At 41.0% G+C, this 20,828-nt stretch overlaps 1 protein-coding gene across 1 annotated transcript; it reads left to right on the forward strand.

Annotated features, from left to right (window-relative positions):
• Positions 1-529: 529 nt before the first annotated feature.
• On the forward strand, positions 530-20,605 carry slc6a22.2 (solute carrier family 6 member 22, tandem duplicate 2). Its single transcript, XM_020482245.2, has 14 exons — positions 530-1,998; positions 2,515-2,649; positions 3,241-3,381; positions 3,611-3,695; positions 3,799-3,931; positions 4,021-4,155; positions 4,259-4,362; positions 4,460-4,584; positions 4,824-4,936; positions 6,171-6,311; positions 6,555-6,657; positions 8,390-8,490; positions 16,340-16,510; positions 18,326-20,605. The coding sequence occupies exons 1-14, from the start codon at positions 1,761-1,763 to the stop codon at positions 18,530-18,532; spliced, it is 1,932 nt and encodes a 643-aa protein (XP_020337834.1). The 5' UTR covers positions 530-1,760; the 3' UTR covers positions 18,533-20,605.
• The last annotated feature ends 223 nt before the right edge of the window (positions 20,606-20,828 follow it).

Raw genomic sequence — 20,828 nt, forward strand, 5'->3', positions numbered from 1 at the left:
ATTCATGTAATTCAGGTATCATCTGTAAAAGAGACCTTGGTCTCAGTATGACTCTGATAAAATAAAGGTTAAAAAAGTGTAAGTACAAGGGAAGAGTGAAAACCCGCAGAAACTTTGCCCTCATTGGAATGAGTTTGACACCTGTGCTTTAAAGAATATATAAAATGTATTTGAACATTCTTGTAACAGAAGGGGAATGTTTTGTGCACTCTGATAGAAACATTGTATGAATGTCAGAACAATAGGACAGATGTTGTGTTTTGGGAACCTCTCTTGTAATGTCCCCACATGGTTCTCACAACCTAATGAAATGTTTTGGGAACTTTTAAGAACACAAATATGGTTGTGTTCTGTTAACATTTTTGCCACATCAGAGGAATGAATGTTTTGTGTACCCAAATACAACAAAAAAATGGTTTAATCATCAGCACAACTGGACACATTGTGTTATTAGAACCTTTGGGGGGAATGTTTTACACCTTTCCCACAACTAAAGGAAATGTTTTGTGAACATTCACAGAACCCATTTTGGTTTGCTGGGTGGGCTTTTTAAATCCATTGTATTCTTCACAAAATGAAAACACTGTAAGAGTACATTTCCTCAGAAATGTGTCACCTGAACATGCATAGCTGATGTGGTGGGTCAGTAACCCTGTGATCGTAATAATCTCCTTAGGCCCACAACATGCTACACAACAATGTTACCGAGGAACAATATACAGGTGTGTGGGATGGGGGCCGGCTGCTATCTTATTTCATGACCTCAATAAAAGCACCACCACCTCTCTCAGCACATCCATCTAGCTCACTTGATCTCCTGCTCGCTCTCACTTACTAACTCAAGTTGTATTGGAAGATTTGAGAACTCTTCAAACAGACACTTGATGGTTTACTGATCTGCTGCATGAGGTACAGTATGTGCTTTTACTTTGACATTTTCAAATGTGCAGTTTCTCATCAGTCAAACTGTCACCTGTGAGATAAATAGGTTGGCAGTATTAAAGGCTTCATTTTAAAGATGTAATGCTGTCATCAGATTAACTAAACATTTTAAGTTGGATGAACTCTTAATAGATGTTTTGCTAAAATATGGAATTTTGGGTTATTTATAGATGGCAGTTATATTTTTTTATTTGGTTGAAACAAGTATATTAATATTTTACCTAGAGTCCCCCTTGACTCCTTTCCAGTTTCAGTTACGATCCAATGAATGGACAAGTTAGTGGATTCTTTCAAATCTGCTATGACATACTAACTAACTATATAGACCAGTTAAACAGGTAAAACAATCTCACTAATGGTTAGAATAAATCAACTTACTGTTTTGCTAGATCTCGTTTAATGCATAATTTTTCAGCCTCTGAAATAAATGTTTTAGTTGTAAACTGGCCCCTGACAAGTAAATGGACTAAAATAAAGTCTAAACTATTTGCCGAAAAGGCACACAGGGTAATATGCTAATTAAACTGTGCTAACAAAGCAAACTGAAGTTTACTCAATATTGCTTTTCAAATTCAAGTACATTGAAAGAAAAAAAACATTGGGTTTGCGGAGTATTCCAGCTCAACATTTTCACAATTTTAAGTCCAGCCAACTTGGATATTTAAGCAACATATTTTTATTTACAGTGTAGTAATCATGCTTTAGATATTCACCACAATGTTCAGACATTTAAACAAAAGCCTTATTTTCAACATAATATATTACTTACATTTTCAAAAGTAGTGCTTCAAAACAATAACTTTGGTATAGTATGCAACATGTCATGTCACTGTAATAGACTTTCAAAGGCTGAAATGGAGCGTACATATGAGACAGAGGTGAAGCTGAAGTTGATGAGTTCAGGAGCCAAGACGAACGTGGAACACCCTGAACCCAAGCCCCAGGACAGGGGAAAGTGGGGCAGCAAAACAGAGTTCTTATTGGCAGCAGCTGGACACATTGTCGGTCTGGGAAATGTATGGAGGTTCCCATACCTGTGCTATAAAAATGGAGGAGGTGAGCATCACACCACATCTTTATGTGGTCATGTACATTTTAACACACATAATGAAATTGCTCCTATATGAAAGTGTTTTATTTAGATTTTTTTCAGATAAAGCTAAACTCTTAAATAATGAAACTTATTCTGTTGTAAATTAAAACTTTATTCACTTAAAGGGGCAATCTGGGATTGGTATATACAGTTGAAGTCGTAGTGGTTGAAAAATTAGTTTTAATGACTCCAACCTAAGTGTATGTAAACTTCCGACATCAACTGTATTTTCAACTTTTAATTTAAGATATATATCCATTGATTCTTGAAGAATATAACTTAAGTGCTCATAAGCTTAGTTAAACTGTCTTTACCCCATCAACTCTAACCACAGATGCTTTACTAGCATGTGATTTATGTGGTGATGTGTGATAGAAGAAGTATAAATTTACAATTTCCCTGACTTTGACAGTGGTTCAAAATGCATAGTCAATTTCAGTGTTTCATGCAAATCACTTATTAATCATTGCTCCAAAAAGGGGTTTTCTTTGTCCCCTATATTTTGTTCCTGTTCACCTGCGGTATTCCCCTCTTCTTCCTGGAGACATCATTGGGCCAGTACACTAGTCAGGGTGGAATCACTTGCTGGAGGAAAATCTGTCCACTCTTTGAAGGTAAGTCAAACCTTGTTTTGAAAAACAGATAAAGCATCACCTCACGGCACAACCACTCTCCCCTATTTGACCTAGATAGTTTGTGTGTATGCATTGATATGTAGGCTACGTGTGCCTTTAAATTTTTTTTACGGAGTTCTGTCCTTGTCTATTGATGTTCTGTATTATGTCATGTTTCATGTTTTGTGTGGACCCCAGGAAGAGTAGCTGCTGCTTTTGCAACATCTAATGGGGATCCTAATAAAATACCAAATACTAAGTCTTACGGATTACCTAAATTGTATCTTTACCATTGGTAGCATAGCTCCAGACTATATATAGCTGTCAATTAACATGTGTATGAAGTAGCCCATTTATTGATGCCAACGAGATAGTGCTAATATGGATATACTGGTAATACTGGTAATATGAACCTTTTTTTTTTGTCAAGGTTGAGGACATTTCCATTTCAATTCAGTCAATTCAGTCAATTCAGGAGGTCATTATCCTAAATTCAGGAAGTATTTCCTCATTGATAAGACCCCCATATTAGACCCAAAATTTGTTATGTTTTCTATGTTGTCGTTTTATGATGTTGACCTCTCTCAATAGGCCTGGGCTATGGAAGCCAAGTGGTGGTTTTGTACACTGGAGTGTATTACATCATCATTCTGGCTTGGGCGTTCCTATACCTCTTCTCTTCCTTTAGTTTAGAACTCCCATGGGCCAGTTGTAAAAACAGTTGGAACACAGGTATTTTATTTTATATGTTATGCTTGTCAATAATTTATTATGGCTGTTGTCAATCACTAACTAATCATAACATCATTGGCAGCTTTTTAAAGTTAAATACATGGCACAGACAATGTATTACTGAAACTTTATAGCTGGAAGTTAATGCACCTCAAATGTACATAAGCCATAGACTAGTCTACTCATCCATGTGCTTCAATTGTTTTGTCATTTTTTCTCTCACTATAAGACAACTGTTTTGAGCCTGGCCAGAACAGCACAATTTCTGACTATTCTCATGGGAACACTACATCCTCAGTCATAGAATTTTGGGAGTAAGTGACATGACAATGCACATGCATTTTAAAAATTATGTATGAATGCATTTATTTTTTAACGTTAGAGTGAATGTTACTAAATAAGCCTTTACACTCCCAGGAGAAGAATATTGGGCTTGTCTGGGGGAATTGAAGAGATTGGGAGTGTTCGCTGGGACCTAGCTCTGTGTCTTCTGCTGTCCTGGATTATCTGTTATTTCTGTGTCTGGAAAGGAGTGAAGTCTACTGGGAAGGTAAGGTGGCATCTCACCATGAATAGTGTAAAGTTGTTAGGATGAGCCATAGACTGAGTAAACGTAATGCTGGTCCGGTCTCCCCTTAGGTGGTCTATTTCACTGCCACTTTCCCCTATGCGATGCTGTTGGTGTTGCTAGTTCGTGGACTCACACTGCCAGGGGCCATAGATGGTATCAAGTTCTACCTCTACCCGGACCCAGCCCGCCTCGCTGACCCACAGGTAGGAACACACTTCATTGTGTCCAAAACTGAGATCCATCCCACATAAGCAAATACACTTTCTACTGCAGTTAACAATTATTTTGACATATTAATTGTTTCAGGTATGGATGGATGCTGGAAGCCAGATATTTTACTCCTATGGAGTTTGTACAGGGGTTTTGACATCTTTAGGCAGCTACAACAAGTACAATAACAACTGCTACAGGTACACAGATCTCGATCATGATTCATGACATTGTATTGAGAAGACCTATTTTTTTGTGTGAATTTAAGGCTGACTAATGTAGTCTTTTTAATTTCAGGGACTGTGTGTATCTTTGTCTACTAAACAGTGTGACTAGCTTTGTGGCTGGTTTTGCCATTTTCTCTGTACTGGGCTTCATGGCTTATGAACAGGGCATAGACATCTCAATGGTGGCTGAATCAGGTAGGTAATGCTCCACATGTAACTTCAAACCTTAAATCTCACTATTTACAACGTGTCTGTAATAAACCTGATCTTTGCGCTAGTTTGACAACCACAGCATTGTTCAACGATGGGTAAATAGTAGACTAAATGGGACTAAAGTACCAAAGTTGTAAATACTGTGTGCCAGTAGACTAAGCACATGTTCAACCCTTTGAGGGATATCATGTAAACACAATGCTTTAATATACCACTTACAGGTCCTGGCCTGGTGTTCATCGCCTACCCTCGTGCTGTGGCCATGATGCCAGTACCCCAACTCTGGGCCATCTTCTTCTACATCATGATCCTCCTACTGGGGTTAGACAGTCAGGTAGGTTAGAGCGTCCATGAGGAGCGTCCATTCCTCAAAATGATTTGAGGAAACACTGATTTGAGAGTCACTACATTTCAAAAGCTACTTTGCGCCTTGGGCCACTTTCACTTGGCATGAATCACTGAGGAAGCTAGCTAAGTAGCCCCAAACAATGTCTTTAATTCAATGCCCGCCTGATGATGCTAACTTGTTGGCTAGCGAGATTCAATGGTCTGCTAGCTAGCTAGCTATTGTTAGCTTGCTAATTCACTTGCTGGCGTCACTATAATGCGCTAGTTAATGACAACATGAACTGTTGCTTGTCGTGGTGTAGTGCAAACTGCAAAAGTAAATTACTTTTAACATTTGTACTGGCTATTGTTGTCACTCCCTGGTCTTAGTATTTTGTGTTTATATATTTATTTGGTCAGGCCAGGGTGTGACATGGGTTTATTTTGTGTTGTGTTTTTGTATTGAGGTTTTAGTAGGTATTGGGATTGTGGCTGAGTAGGGGTGTCTAGCATAGTCTATGGCTGCCTGAGGTTCTCAATCAGAGTCAGGTGATTCTCGTTGTCTCTGATTGGGAACCATATTTAGGTAGCCTGGGTTTCACTGTGTGTTGGTGGGTGATTGTTCCTGTCTCAGTGTGTTTGTATTCACCAGATAGGCTGTATAGGTTTTCACGTTCTGTTTCTTGTTTTTGTATTGTTCGTTAAATCATTTTTGTGTGTAATCAGCTATTTTCACATTTTCAGTGACAGTAATAACCAAAATTCCCGAAGTGCCTTTCAGACCTTTATCCCTGTATGTCTGTTCCGCTTTGTGGTATTGAGCTGCAGTGTTTTTGATCAGACTAATGTGGATGTTCTGGTGCTTACTACTGATTCATGCTCAGATCTAGCAAGATGTTTCTTGTTTGATCTGTGCTCTGTTTCAGACTGTTACAACATTAGAAGCTATGTAGGCCTTTTTGAGTTGTGTAGGCTATACGCAGGTAGTTATGGTATGCATTATTATATTAGGCAATTCATAAGGTGATACCTGCTATGATTCTGATGATCTCTGTCAAATGAAATATACCATATGCATGTTTTATCATTGCTCTTTGGGGTCTAGGCCGAGTTACTGTAAAGCACTGACAACTCTTGATGTAAAAATGGGCTTTATGAATACATTTCATTTTTTGAATGATTAATTGTTTCTTAAATTGATAGGCCTACGTCCTCACTAGAACAAACTTTTTTCCCTTCAGTTTGTATATCACGAGGCCGTGGTCACAGCGATCTCAGACATGTACCCCTCTTTCTTCCACGTGGGCCATCTGCGGAAAAAACTTCTCCTGCTTGGCATCAGTGTGTGCAGCTTCCTGGTTGGGCTGCTGATGGTCACAGAGGTGAGAGTCGACCATACTGGTCGAACGGGTTTACCACAACAGATTAGTAATATGATCAGGTAGCTTTTATAGGAAGAAGAATGGGCATTTGAGCCTCTCTGTTCCCACAGACTATCAGATAACTTGCAGTGAAAGTCACGTGTGTTGCCTGCTACTCACAGTACTTCACATCCATTTTTCTTATTTAGAAAGATTAATTAATAAACATTCTGCCTACCACCCACCCTCACTTTCTCTCTGTAGGGTGGCCTGTATGTGTTTCAGCTGTTTGATTACTATGCCTGCAGTGGGATGACACTCCTGGTCTTTGCTAGTCTCCAGGCCGTCTGTGTTGGGTGGTGTTATGGTGAGAAGCATCAGGATTAACCACAAATGCACAATTTCCAAACAAAACATTTAAAGTCCATAGAATAGTTTAATGCCATTTGAGGGAACATACTGAATGTATGAGTCAAAACAGTACATTTCCTCATTGTACCAATAATGTAATGTTGATAAGACTGGGTTGGATTAAGTTACTCTAAACGAGATATGTGACTCACCATCTGGATTCAGTCTTATGTAGCAAAATGTGAAATGGTGTTTTTTACATTGGATAAGAGAGACTCAGAGCTACAAAATGGTGTATCATACACTGCATTTGAGGAACAATGGGAAAGTAATTCTGATTTGAAAGTTGATTAACTTGTAAACTTTGAAAATCGCCTTTGAATGTTTGGATATCTAGTGAAGAGCTCTTCTACACCGATTCAGCATCGTTCACACCATCTTAAGCTTTAGCCCCACCCATCTCGTTTCACTCTTGGAGCGTACACTTGATGCTCTGACCAATGATTTGTTTACCTCTGGATAACATGAAAACAGCCTAACCAGCTCTGCTGGCAACAACTTCATTAAGCTTTTGCAGATGTTTACTGACACCGGCCATATTCAACGGGTGTTGTACACACGTCCCATTACCTAACAAGCCAGCCAGCTAACAATAGCTAGTTAAACATCAAAAAGTGCCAACAATGCCTAACACGAGGCTCTAACTACAAAAGCAAACAGCTTTGGGAAACAAATAATAAGTTCCACTAGGGAGCCAGCTAGCTAACTAAACAGTACACTTTAGTTTAAGACAGCTAGCTAGCTAAACAATGAACAGCTAGTTAAACAACATTTAAGATCACAAACACATACACATGTTTACGTAACATTAGCTAACGAGACAGCCAGCTAACGTTAGCTAGTTAAATAACAATGAACAAAGTGCCAATAATGCCACAGTGCTGGGAGCTAACCAACCAGGTTCAATGTTAGCTAGCTAACGAGAAAAGCAAACTGCTCTGGGAACAAAAAGTCATCTAGGGAGCCAGGCAGCTAATGCTAGCTAGCTAGCTAACAGTACACTTTAGCATAAAAAATTAGAAATGTGTAATATCTTACCTGTATACATCATCATGCATGATGGACGTGTCTCCCGGTCAGGAATGCCATACCACGGTTGCCCTTAGTTTGAAAATGTAATCCGGAGACAGGTGTTTTCTCCATCTCTTTAGCTATCATACTCTAATTCGACTGATTTCAAAACATGTTCCTCCAGAAAGTGGAGAGCAACACTTATGCAGCTCCACTACACAATACCTAAAAAAATCAGTGTTTGACAGGATTACCAACACAGACTGACGAGCTCAAATAGACAGCAGCCTTCAATATGGCAGACCAATTCGAACTCCTTTCTCGGCATGTCCAGCCCACTCATTATCTCAGCCAATCAAGGCTAGGGGTTCTCTGTGGCTTAACCAACAAGGCTCATCATTTAACAATTGCATTCATATTTACAGATGGCATACACGTGGCATACACGTTTGATATTAAGGCACATGAAAGTTCACATGTACGAGAATCAATTTCTGCCAAAAACCGCATTTTGGTTTAAAAAAATAAAAATGTTTACGTTCAAACGGCTCTCAAGTCAGAACTTGTGACATACGCCTAGTTTCCTGATTTGGGTTATATATGTTTTACAACTGACTAAAACTTCAATCACGAATCATCTGTGAATCACTAAAGTGAATACATTCTATGCCCTCAAGGTGCAGAACGGCTGTATGATAATATTGAGGACATGATTGGCTATCGTCCTTGGCCATTCATGAAGTATTGTTGGATGTACATCACACCTGTCATATGCATAGTAAGTATCTTGCTAGCTGAAACAGTTGTCACCATTTCATTAGTTAACATATGTTATTACAGTATATACAGTGGAAGAGGTGATACACGTTACTATTGTACTGCTCTTTTACCTTTGAAGAAGAAGAAAAAAAGAAAAAATAATATATATATATATATATATATATAAATAATTATTCTAACAAAAAGGACCAGTAGTTCCAGCACTTGAATGTCTAAACATGTCATTCTAAGAATGAAAACGTACTTTAATACAAACTCCACTTGCATTCATTCTACCCACTGAGCTAAAACTGCTTGAATCAACGTTGTTTCCAAATAATTTCAACTCAAAAAATAAAGTTGAATCAACGTGGAAACTGATTGGATTTACGAAGTCATCAACATTCGGGCATTGTTTCAGGATAATGATCACAACTTGCGTTATCGTTTAACACGGTTTAATAAGTCTGAGAAAGTTACATGGTTAGTTCCCATAGGTGTCAGCTAAGCTATCTATTAAACTAGCAGTCTCAGTCCGGATGTTAATATTACTTCCGTTAATGAAAATTGGCAATTATAGCCCTATAACTAAACTATGTAATCAGTCAGGTCCTACATTTGCCCCCCTTCTTGAACTAAGGCCGTAAGTCATGAACAATTAATGGAGTCTAGCCAGTAGCCTTCTTCACGAGTTTGTCATGGCTCTGCTTGATGTTGTTCTTGTGCTCTTGCTTCTGGCACATCTCCATGAGCAACTTCTTGTCTTTGACCTTGAATGTTCTGCTCTTGAACTGGAATATAGTCAGGTTGTGGAATGAACACAACATCCATTTCTTCTCCGGTGGGCTGGCTAGTACGTAAGTCTTTGTCTTCCATCTTAAACCTGGAATGTGCATCTGCCAGGTCGAGCGATAATTTGATAACAGACAGAAACTGGTTTTCAGCATGTGTCCTCTGGTCTCTTTACCATGACACAATCTCCAACTTGCAGTGAGGAATCCTCCTTTACATTGTTTTCGTCATAATACTTATTTAGAGTTTCCAGATATTTCTGCACTTCTACCTGTAGCTTAGTGTCATCAGGTGGCTTATCAGCTGCAAAAGGTGGATGGACTGTATCCAGTGGGACTCTGAAGGTTCTTCCAAATCATGAGTTCGGTGGGTGATTTTCCTTTCACCTTGTGAGGCATTGATCTGTAGCTCAATAGTAGTGTTCAATGCATGAGAGAACTGTTTTCTTTCTTGCATCAGAGCGCCGAAGACCATACTTCAGGACTTCGTTAAACCTTTCCACACCTGCGTTGGCTAGTGGATGGTACAACAGGATATTCTGGTGCATGGTTCCTTTCTTCTCCAAGTAAGATGTAAAGTCAGTTTGTGAATTGCGGGAACTAGAAATTGAGGCTGGCCCCATTGTGTGAACAGATCGTACAGTCCATTTGTCACAGTTGCTGTGGTTACATTGCTTCTGGGTAAGACTTCAGGCCATTTGCTGTACAGGTCTGTAACAATGATCAGGTACTTCTGATGCTGCTTGTAGTTCTCCAAAGATGTCCACTTGGATCTTCTCCCAAAGTCTTTTAGGCCACGATGTAGGTTGTAGTGGTGTTTTTTCTGGTATGAGTGATTTCACTTTGTGAAAAGCTGTGTGCCCTGCGCACTAAGCTGGTGATGTCATCGTCCATCTTTTGCCACCATACTTTGCTGTGAAGGAACTGCTTCATCTTTCTTGTTCCTGGGTGTCCTTTATGAGCTTGGGTGAGGACTCTGTGTCAGAGTGATTGGTGTGATCTCCTCTTCCAATGGTAGGTACGATCTCCTCTTCCTCTTGTCTCTTACCATGTAGTATGGACTGAACAGTATGTCTCTTGTTGGACCTTTCCATCCAGCTTTCATGTAGCTTAGCACTTTGTAGTGGATCGATCTGGGTGGAAGTAAGCCAGAACAGATGGTTCTGCTATTGCATGTTTCAGTTCAGCGAAGACTTGGTCTTATGCAGACATCCATTTCCGTTTTGCATCCTGGTGTAGCAACTGCCTTAGGGGTTCCGTTGTTCCGTTGTTGCGTATTACTTGAACTTCAAGTAATAGTTTGTCACTCCTAAGAAGGTTTGAAGCTCTTTACCAACTTTGGTGCTGGCATCTTCTTGATTGCCATCACGTTGGACTGACACAGCTTTACTCCAGCAGCGCTCACTTTGTAGGCAATGAACTAAGTTATATCTGTGCTGAAGACATATTTCACTCTGTTCAGCGTCATTTTGAGCTCTGCAAGTTGTGTTCTTATCCTTTCTGTGGACCGTGATATTGTCAAGGTAGTGTGGAGCCCCCTTCAGGCCAGACAGCACGATGTCCATGATCTTCTGGAAAGCACTTGGAGTGGAAGCCAATCCGAAGGGTAATTGTTTGCATTGGAACACGCCCCCATGCATGATAAATGAGGTGAGGTAACGAGACTCTGGGACGAGCGGAACTTGGAGATATCCACTCCTCAGGTCTACTTTGAAAAAACTTGCGGCTCCGGCAAACTCAGTAAAAATTTTGTCAATCGAAGAAAGTGGGTGTTTTCCCACTATGATCGCCTTGTTGACTTCTCGTAAGTCACAGCATGTGCAAATTTCTCCTGATTTCTTCCTGGCAACTAATGTTCTAAATCCATTCTGGAGAATAGACTGATTTGATTATGTCCTCGTGTTGCAGTCTTTTCAGATCAGCTGGTACAACGGAAGTCTTCTCAGTGGTTGCACCACCGGCAGAGCATCTTTTCTCACTCTAGGCCCATGTTCAAAGCCTTTTACAGCCTAGACCTGTGCATTTTCCTTTCCACACTCTGGTTCTGATTCCGTAGCAATCTGAATAGCAGGCTGTGGGGGTGCAATGGTAGGTTATCCCTAAACCAGGTTAAAGGTCAGTGCCTGTAGCAGAGCTCATCCTATCAGTCACCATTGCATGCAACATACAGCTTAGCTTGAACTGTTTTACCTTTGTGAGACTCTGGCACAACGATATATCCATCAACAGGCACACTAGATCCATAATACTGACTGATTTTAGTATCCAGTGACTGAAGGGGAAACTTCTGTGCTAGCTTTCCATGGTAAACATCAGTGTTCAGCAAAGACACCTGGGCTCCAGTGTCCACTGTCATATTCACTTGTATGCCACCAACAGCGCACTGATAAGAAACAAACACTCTTTATTCATTATGTGAAGACTACGTACGTTAAATACTTACATTACTTTCCCCATCTTCATCTTATTTCTCATCATCAGCTCTGATAGCTGAGTTTGAAGCTATAGCTGAACAACACACTACTGAAATGTCCAAACTTGTTCCAGTTAATACATATTTTCCCTTTACCTGGGCAGCTTATTTTGACCTGTGACCCATTCTTCCAGTTATGACGTTTCACATTTGAGCCATTTCCTCATCATCTGACCGAGTCTGTTCTATTTGTTCCATTTTGAATTACTGCTATGATTTTGTGAGTAATTGATTCTGCACCTCAGCTTTTGTCGCCGGTGCTGCACCCTGCAGGAATTTTACTTCCTCTTTTGTAGATTCCACTGCAGTGGCTATGTCGACAGATCTAGCTAGGGTAATGTCTCCCGTAATTTCAAACGTTCCCTAAACGTGTTGCTTGTATTCTTGTTGATCAACTGATAAACTGCTCTCTAAGCTATTCCCATTCACAAGTTCTTGCTAGCTGCCTGAGCTCTGCTACAGACATTGCCACAGATTCACCCTGTTGCTGTGTTAGTCTAAAACGTAGCACGTTTGGTTTTTAAGTTTGTTTTGGGTAGAAAATGTGCATCTAGCCACGCAATAGCATGCTCAACTTCAACATCACCTGGTAGTGTAGCAAAGATTCATTGTCTCTAAATGAAGAAGAAGAATCGCCAAATGTTGCTCCTTCAGAACTCTGGTAGCTACTGGTAAGTTCCAAAGTATTGTTTTCATATTTTCCATTGTAGAGAATGGTTGCCTGGTGCGGCCAGAAAAGGCTGGATCAGTGCCAAAAATGAGGATGCATTCATCTCGTTAACGGGCTCGGGTTGATCTCCCTCTTGTACCACTGCCGCGTACTGTACTGGCGCTTGTTGTATCGCCTCGGCGTTGTCCTCATTTGCAAATGTTCAGTTCGTAAATTCTTCATCACCATATGAGTTTCTCAGGCAAATGATCACAACTTGTGTTATTGCTTAACAAAGTTTAATAAGTATTAGAAAGTTACATGGTTAGTTACCATAGCTGTCAGCTATCTATTACATGTTTTGGGATGATATGTTGGATAAAGGAATAAAGACAGACACCAATGTCAAGTTCTATAGACTTGTTCATGCATTGTACAAATCCCTACACCTGGAGTCCGGGGAACAGTCCCGCTCTGGTAGGTCTCGAGCAGTCCGGTCATAGAAGCACTTAGCGAGCTGCTTTCTGTGACACAGTTTGTCCGTAACGCCAGCCATGACGCAGGGCTCAAGTAACTTGTTAGCTACAGGGATGGTAGTCTTCAGACGTCTGGACAGAAGGCGTTGTGCTGGGCTGCTGTCCATGTTTTCGGTGAGGTGTGTTCCTCCACTGTAAGATCGCTTTCCATGGGTCGTTGCTGTCACGCAAGACCCTGCTTAACAGGTTTTTTGCAATCTTGACAGCTGATTCTGCCTTGCCATTTGCTTTCGGGTGTCTTGGAGAGGAGGTCATGTGGTCAAACTCGCATTCTGAGGCGAAACACTTGTACTGTGCAGTGAATTGTGGGCCATTGTCCGTGATTACCTTGTCAGGCTGACCTTGCCTTGCAAACTGCGTCTTGCAGCTCTTTATGACCGTCTATGCAGACAAGTCAGGGAGCAGTTCAATTTACCAATAGTCAGAGTATTGACCAACAATGAGACGATAGTCCTTTGGTCTGTGTCTGAATAAGTCCATGCTGACGATTTGCCAGGCCCTTGTGGGCAGTTCGTGTGACATCATGGTTTCCTTTTGCTGTTCATGAGCATACTCGTTGCATGTGGTACAACTGCTGACAATGTCTTTCATTTCTGCTTGCATGTTTGGCCAGTATAATGTTTCACGAGCTTGGCGGTAGCATGTGTCACCTCCAACATGACTGGAGTGTATGCGGGTAAGCATCTCTGGACGTAGTGATTTGGGAATAATGACCTTCTGACCTCTGAACAAGATGGCATTTTGCACGCTGATCTCATCTCGAAAGGTCCAGTATTCTCTCACTGTGAAAGGTGTCTCCTCTTTCAGGTATGGCCAACCTGCCAGAGCCATAGACTTCAGTGACTGTAGGTGTTTGTCCTTGTCAGTGTGTTGCCTGATCTGGGCTAGGCGGTGATCTGTGACGTTTAAGTAGTCTGCCTGATTGATCTGTTGAACATCTTGTTGTTCCTGCTGTTGCGAACAGATGGCATGCCGCTGATAGGCAGTGCCCCTGCTAGTACATTGTGCTGTTGCCCCGCTCAGTGTGTCGCTGATGTATATCTCTGGTCCCGGCTTGTAAATTACCTTCAGGCTGTATTTTTGCAGAGTCAGGAGCATGCTTTGAAACCTCTTGGGTGCGTTGAGGAGAGGTTTACTGAATATGGCAATGAGTGGTTTGTGGTCAGTTTCAGAGGTGACCAGCTCAACGGGCCTGTTGAATACATCATCACATCTGCTGAGTAGTTGTTCTCTGGACAGAGGTCCATGCTGGACATGCTGGACATGCTCCACAATGTGCAGGTCATTTGGTACAGTGAACTGCATCAGTCCCAGGCGTTCGCATGTAGAGCCTGAGAGGATAGGATGTTAACTGGTTTCTACAATCTCAAACTCCAGCTTGTGTTTGCATCCCCGAATAACACATTCGGTCTCAAAGGTGCCCATAGAGCTCATTAGCTCTCCTGAGTACAGCTTTAGGCTAGTATTGTTGGGCAATAGATGTGTGTCAGGTTCCAGATTGATTTTATCTTTGTAGCTCGTTACATTGCATGTAGCACCGGAATCCAGTTGACATTGTTGTTGCTTGTTGTGTAGTCGTAGTGTCACAAACAATTTCTTCCCGCTAGTGTACAACCCCAATGGATTCATACATGTAAATGTCACTTTCACTGTTCTGAACATTGAGTGACATCATCAACACAGTGAATCTTGCCCTCACTCACCCTTCTTTTGCTTTTCAGACACACTTTTGCAAAGTGATTATTAGTTCCTCAAGCTCTGCATGTTTTTCCGTAGGCAGGGGAGTGCTTTTTGCCACGTGTGTGTGTATTCCCTCTCGGTGTTCACCGTTCATGGTGAATTACTCTGCCTCAATTGGTTTTGTCTGATGTCAGTGACTTCAGTAGTGCGACACATTTCAATGACAATTAATAATGTTAAGCCTTTCTCTCTCTGTAGACGCTGGCGCGCATCCTCGTTTGCAAATCCCAGTACTATTTTGTCACGAATCAATTCATCTTTCAATCCCCCGTATTCACAAGTGGCAGATTTTTCTTTCAAACAGGTTACAAAGTTGTGTACTGACTCACCCTCGTCCTGTTTGCAGCTACCGTAAATGAACGGCTCGTAAATGATGTTTCTGGCGGGTTTGAAGTAATTCTCCAATGCATACAATATAGCCTTTGCATCACACTGTTGTCATGCTGTAAGGGTGAGATTTTGCAGGTAGAAATGCCTGCATTCACTGCCCATTAAACTCCTCAGAGTTGCCGCTTGTACCTTGTTGGGTTTATCATGTAGACTGGTCGCCAGTGCATAGTCCTCGAATTCATCCCTGAAGTTGTCGCAATTAGTACTCCAGTCCCCTGTGAGAACCATGGGATTTGGTGGCTGAATGTTTGCTGCCACAGCAATGGAATAGGAGATTTCTTTGCCTTCAGTCATCGAGGTAGGTAGTGATAGTGATGCTAGCTAGCCAGCTAACAACGAGTTGATCAGTGTTGTGACTAGGAGTAGGAAACGGCGTATGTTCGCATATGGAACGTAACTGAGCCTATACTGTACTTAGCTACAAAAATAACAAACGTGTGGTTTTCGAGCCACTTCTGATACCATGTTTCGGTATGATATGTTGGATAAAGGAAGAAAGACACCAATGTCAAGTTCAATAGCCTTGTTCATGCATTGTACAAATCCCTCCACCCGGAGTCCGGGGAACAGCCCGGCTTGTCGATTACCGATCAACTAGACTCCTTAACAATTAACTAGCCTATCCGTCTCACTCCGGATGATAAAGTTACTTCCATTAGTTAATGAACATTGGTAATTGTAGTCCTTTGATATAACTGAAGTATGTCGTCCGTCAGGTCCTACATCACCCAACTTTTAACCTAATCCAAAGACATTGGTTGTTGATCTCCCGTTAGCTGACAACTCAACCAAATGTAAATCAAATCTATACGTTGAACTGATGTCTGTGCCCAGTCGGTAATATTGTATTGGACACAACTTTGCCAACAATATTGATATGCTGTGGTGTAGGTATAAAGATGCAAGTCTCTCTCAACAAACAGATGCTTATCTCTCTCATGACTGATAGCTTTTAAACTCTGGTTTATCTTTGAAGTAAGAACCAAGAATAATGTCTAATTCTTGACTTCGATCCCCAGGCTTTTCTAGAAGCTGAACCTCTAGCTTTAAGAGGTTTTTCAGAACCACAGGTTTTTTCTCACTGTAAAATTGCTCTGAATTAGAACATCTGCTAAATGATTAAAGTACAAATGTAGAATTTCTATAACCTGTTTAAACAAATGCTTATTGACGAATTTTCTCCATCTCACTCGGGTTGGCCCATGTTTTTCCAAGTCCTGAATACACTTTCTGCTTAAACAATGTCCTTTGTACTGTATGTCCTCGGCCACTTCTGTCTCTTTTTATAGGGTACGCTTGTCTTCTCCCTGGTCAAGTATACCCCCCTCAAGTTCAACAACACTTATGAGTACCCCTGGTGGGGCTACGCCATTGGTGGATTCTTCACTCTCTCCTCGACGTTACTGGTACCTTTCTGGATGCTGTACAAGATGAGTGTCACCGCTGGTTCACTGCGGCAGGTACAGAGAAACGCTAAGTTTTAAACATGATTAAGTGGTCCACATAAGTGGTTTCATTTTCTATCATCTTTACTGTAGCTGAAAAAAACTGACGACAATGGCATATTCTGATTCCATGAAATGATTCCTTCAAATGTCCTACAAGAGGAAAATCTTAGCATAGCTAACACATTTTATAACTTTATTTGTATAGCATTTTAACAATACAGATAAATGTGTTTCACATCACAAAAGTAATAACAAAGAAACAAAGACCGGAGGAAGGAGAACGGAAGATGGCTAATTAAAATCATACACTTAAAGCATCATTATAAAAGTGTCTTCTGCAGGGTTTTTAAAAGACGCAAAACATACACAGCATAAAAACAAACAATAGTAACAGTCAGACATACAGTGCGTTCAGAAAGTATTCAGACCCCTTCACTTTTTACACATTGTTACTTTACAGCCATATTCTAAAATTGGTAAAAATCTACACACAGCACCACATAATGCCAAAGCAAAAACTGGTTTTAGAAAAGTTGACTAATTTGCAACAACACCCATGACAATTTATCCTCCAAAACACCAGTTTATCTGACATTATCAATTACTCATTAATACTGTTTGGTTCGAGCCCTGAATGCTGATTGGCTGAAAGCTGTGGTATCAGACAGTATACCACGGGTATGAAAAAACGATTATTTTTACTGCTTTAATTACATTGGTAACCAGTTTATAATAGCAATAAGGCACCACGGGTGTTTGTGGTATATTGCCAAGATACCACGGCTAAGAGCTCTTAGGCACGACAACGCCATATTAATGCCCATGATTTTGGAATAAGATGTTTGACGAGCAGGTGTCTACATACTCTTGGTCATGTAGTGTAGCTCTCCTCAGTAGAATCAAAACAGACTGAGGGGCAAATCCTACTGCTTACTTGAAAGTACTGCTGGCCATCCCTGGATATGGAAAATAACAAAAACTAATGAAAGGATTTTGATGAAATACAAAAGACAATATCAATACTCGTTACACTAGCAACAAACTATTTAGCTAGCTTCAAGCCTAGTGTTTTTAATGATTTAACTAGGCAAATCAGTTCAAAACAAATTCTTATTTACAATGACGGTCTACCCCGGACGATGGTGAGCCAATTGTGCACCGCCCTATGGGACTCCCAATCACGGCCGGATATACTACAGCCTGGATTCAAACCAGGGACTGTAGTGACGCCTCTTGCATTGAGATGCAGTGCCTTAGACCGCTGCGCCACTCGGGAGCCCAAATTTGCAATGTGATCTCCTCATAATGAACCGTGTTGAGTGTCCTGACAAAGGCAAACTATTCTAGCTATGCCAGGCAAAATTGGGCATCATTAAATTTGGATGAATCCAAATGAATGTAAATAGAAAACAGCTTGAACACATATGCAGCTACTTTGCTAGTGATATTCTGACTGCAGAGATTGTGACTGTGTTAGCCATAGCTAGTTGGCAAGTGATAAGAATGTTGCCAGCGAGCATAGCAATGGAACGAACTGGGTCGCATCCATAAATATAGAACTAATCGAACAGACGACTGGGTCGCGTCTCTAGCAAACACAAGATGAGAACGTATGTATGTGGTATAAGCGGGATAAACACCTCCATTCTGTACGTTACCTTGGAAAAATGTACTGTGCCTCGTCCCGCTGCGTAGGCCATTATTTCCAAAGTACTGTACAGAACGTTGCCATTTACTTATTTCAGCCCAGCACCAGTATTCTGAAATGTAGGATATGCATATCCCCACTCTTTTTCTTCATATTATGATTGCCTTCCCTCCTAACAGAGAATGAAAGTGTTAACCAGTCCAGCAGAGGATCTATCCAAACCCATGTCACAGAAGGAGGCCCTCAACCCCTCAGAAGTGTTTCAGATGTTCACAGAACTTTGCACATTACGGACACCAAACCAAACCCCTACAGTCGCCAGCTCCCAGCTGAGTGCAGCACCAGCACAGACAGTGCCCAGTAACACCTTGAACTTGGAAACTTAAAATAACCCATGGTGTATTGGGAAACATTTGTCTCTTTGAACATGAACTCTGACCCTGGAGACAAGGGTCCGATGCAAGGTGTCCTACTATTTTCCCTTTCTGTTGCTCATGTATATGAAATAATCTAAGAAAAATTCAAGACAACAAACACTGCCACAGATGGGTGTGAAATTCTCTGAAAGTACACACACATGCAAGAGCACTGCCCTTCTGAAACGGCCCACAGACAAAATCTAACTTTGTCACATGTACTGAATACAACAAGTGTAGACCTTACCGCAAATGCTTACTTACAAGCCCTTAACCAACAGTGCAGTTCAAGAAGAGTTAAGAAAATATTTACCAAAGAAACTAAAGTAAAAAATAAACAAACATTAACAATAAAATAACAAAAATAAGGCTATATACAGGGCTATACACCGTTACCGAGTCAATGTGCGGAGGTACAGGTTAGTCGAGGTCATTTGTACATGTAGGTAGGGGTGAAGTGACTATGCATAGATAAAACAGCGAGTAGCAGCAGTGTAGAAAACAAATGGATGGAGGGTGTCAATATAAATAATCCGGTGGCCATTTGGTTAATTGTTCAGCAGTCTTATATGGCTTGGGGGTAGAAGCTGTTAAGGAGCCTTTTGGTCCTAGACTTGGCGCTCCGGTACCGCTTGCCGTGTGGTAGCAGAGAAGAAAAGTCTATGACTTGGGTGTCTGGAGTCTTTGACAATTGTTTGGTCTTTCCTCAGACACCGCATAGTATATACAGTTGAAGTCGGAGGTTTACATACACCTTAGCCAATTCCATTTAAACTCAGTTTTTCACAATTCCTGTCATTTAATCCTAGTAAAATGTCCCTGTCTTAGGTCAGTTAGGGTCACCACTTTATTTTAAGATTGTGAAATGCCAGAGTAAAAGAGAGAATGATTTATTTCAGCTTTTATTTATTTCGTCACGTTCCCAGTGGGTCAGACGTTTACATACACTCAATTAGCATTTGTTAGAATTGCCTTTAAATTGTTTAACTTGGGTCAAACGTTTTGGGTAGCCTTCCACAAGCTTCCACTATAAGTTGGGTGAATTTTGGCCCATTCCTCCTGACAGAGCTGGTGTAACTGAGTCATTTTTGTAGGCCTCCTTGCTCACACACGCTTTTTCAGTTCTGCCCACAAATTTTCTATAGGATTGAGGTCAGGGCTTTGTGATGGCCACCCCAATCCCTTGATTTTGTTGTCCTTAAGCCATTTTGTCACAACTTTGGAAGTATGCTTGGGGTCATTGTCCATTTGGAAGACCCATTTGCAACCAACCTCATGACTGATGTCTTGAGATGTTGTTTCAATATATCCACATAATTTTCCTGCCTCATGACGCCATCTATTTTGTGAAGTGCACCAGTCCCGCCTACAGCAACATGATGCTGCCACCCAAATGCTTCACAGTTGGGATGGTGTTCTTCGACTTGCAAACCGAAGTCTGGCTTTTTTATGGCGGTTTTGGAGCAGTGGCTTCCTCCTTGCTGAGTGGCTTTTCAGGTTATGTTGATATAGGACTAGTTTTACTGTGGATGTTACGATACAGGTATCCTGTGTCTATTTATTTTCTCTCCTTCTCCCCTCACAGGGCGAAGACACCTGCTCCTTTTCTCCTACCCTATCACATCCTTTCCCTTGGTTTAAAAACCCTATCAGTTGTTTTCTCTGGATCTTGATCTCTCTTGATCTCTCTGGCTATATCGCTCTCTTTTGGTTTTTGTTCATACATGTCACATTTGTCTGGAATCCTGTGAGTATTGTATTGTTATGGTGATTGACTGTCTGTTTGATGGTGGGAAAAGGGGGTATCAAGACAAGTTGCCCATGGGCATACACTACCCATAGGAATATTTTGTCTAAATACCCTAGTTAGAACTGGGTGGACCACACGCTGTATTTTTGGTTAGTTCGCTGTATTGAAGTAGGCTAGTCTAGCTTAGGGGTGTTTTTGGTATTTGTTTCTTTCCTTGGGTCCAGCTCCGCTCCTTTTCCTGCCCCCCTTTACCGTGTGTGTGTTTTAAAAATAAACCAAGTGTTTGACGGTAATTTTAGTTGTCTGTGGTTTTTGTTCTCACTGTTACTTTTTCACTGTAATAATTTGCATGAGTAATCAAATTTATTTGTCACATACACATGGTTAGCAGATGTTAATGCGAGTGTAGCGAAATGCTTGTGCTTCTAGTTCCGACAATGTAGTAATAACCAACGAGTAATCTAACTAACAATTCCAAAACTACTACCTTATACACACAAGTGTAAAGGGATAAAG

Source organism: Oncorhynchus kisutch, linkage group LG5, assembly GCF_002021735.2.
Source record: "Oncorhynchus kisutch isolate 150728-3 linkage group LG5, Okis_V2, whole genome shotgun sequence".
Classification (NCBI taxonomy): domain Eukaryota; kingdom Metazoa; phylum Chordata; class Actinopteri; order Salmoniformes; family Salmonidae; genus Oncorhynchus; species Oncorhynchus kisutch.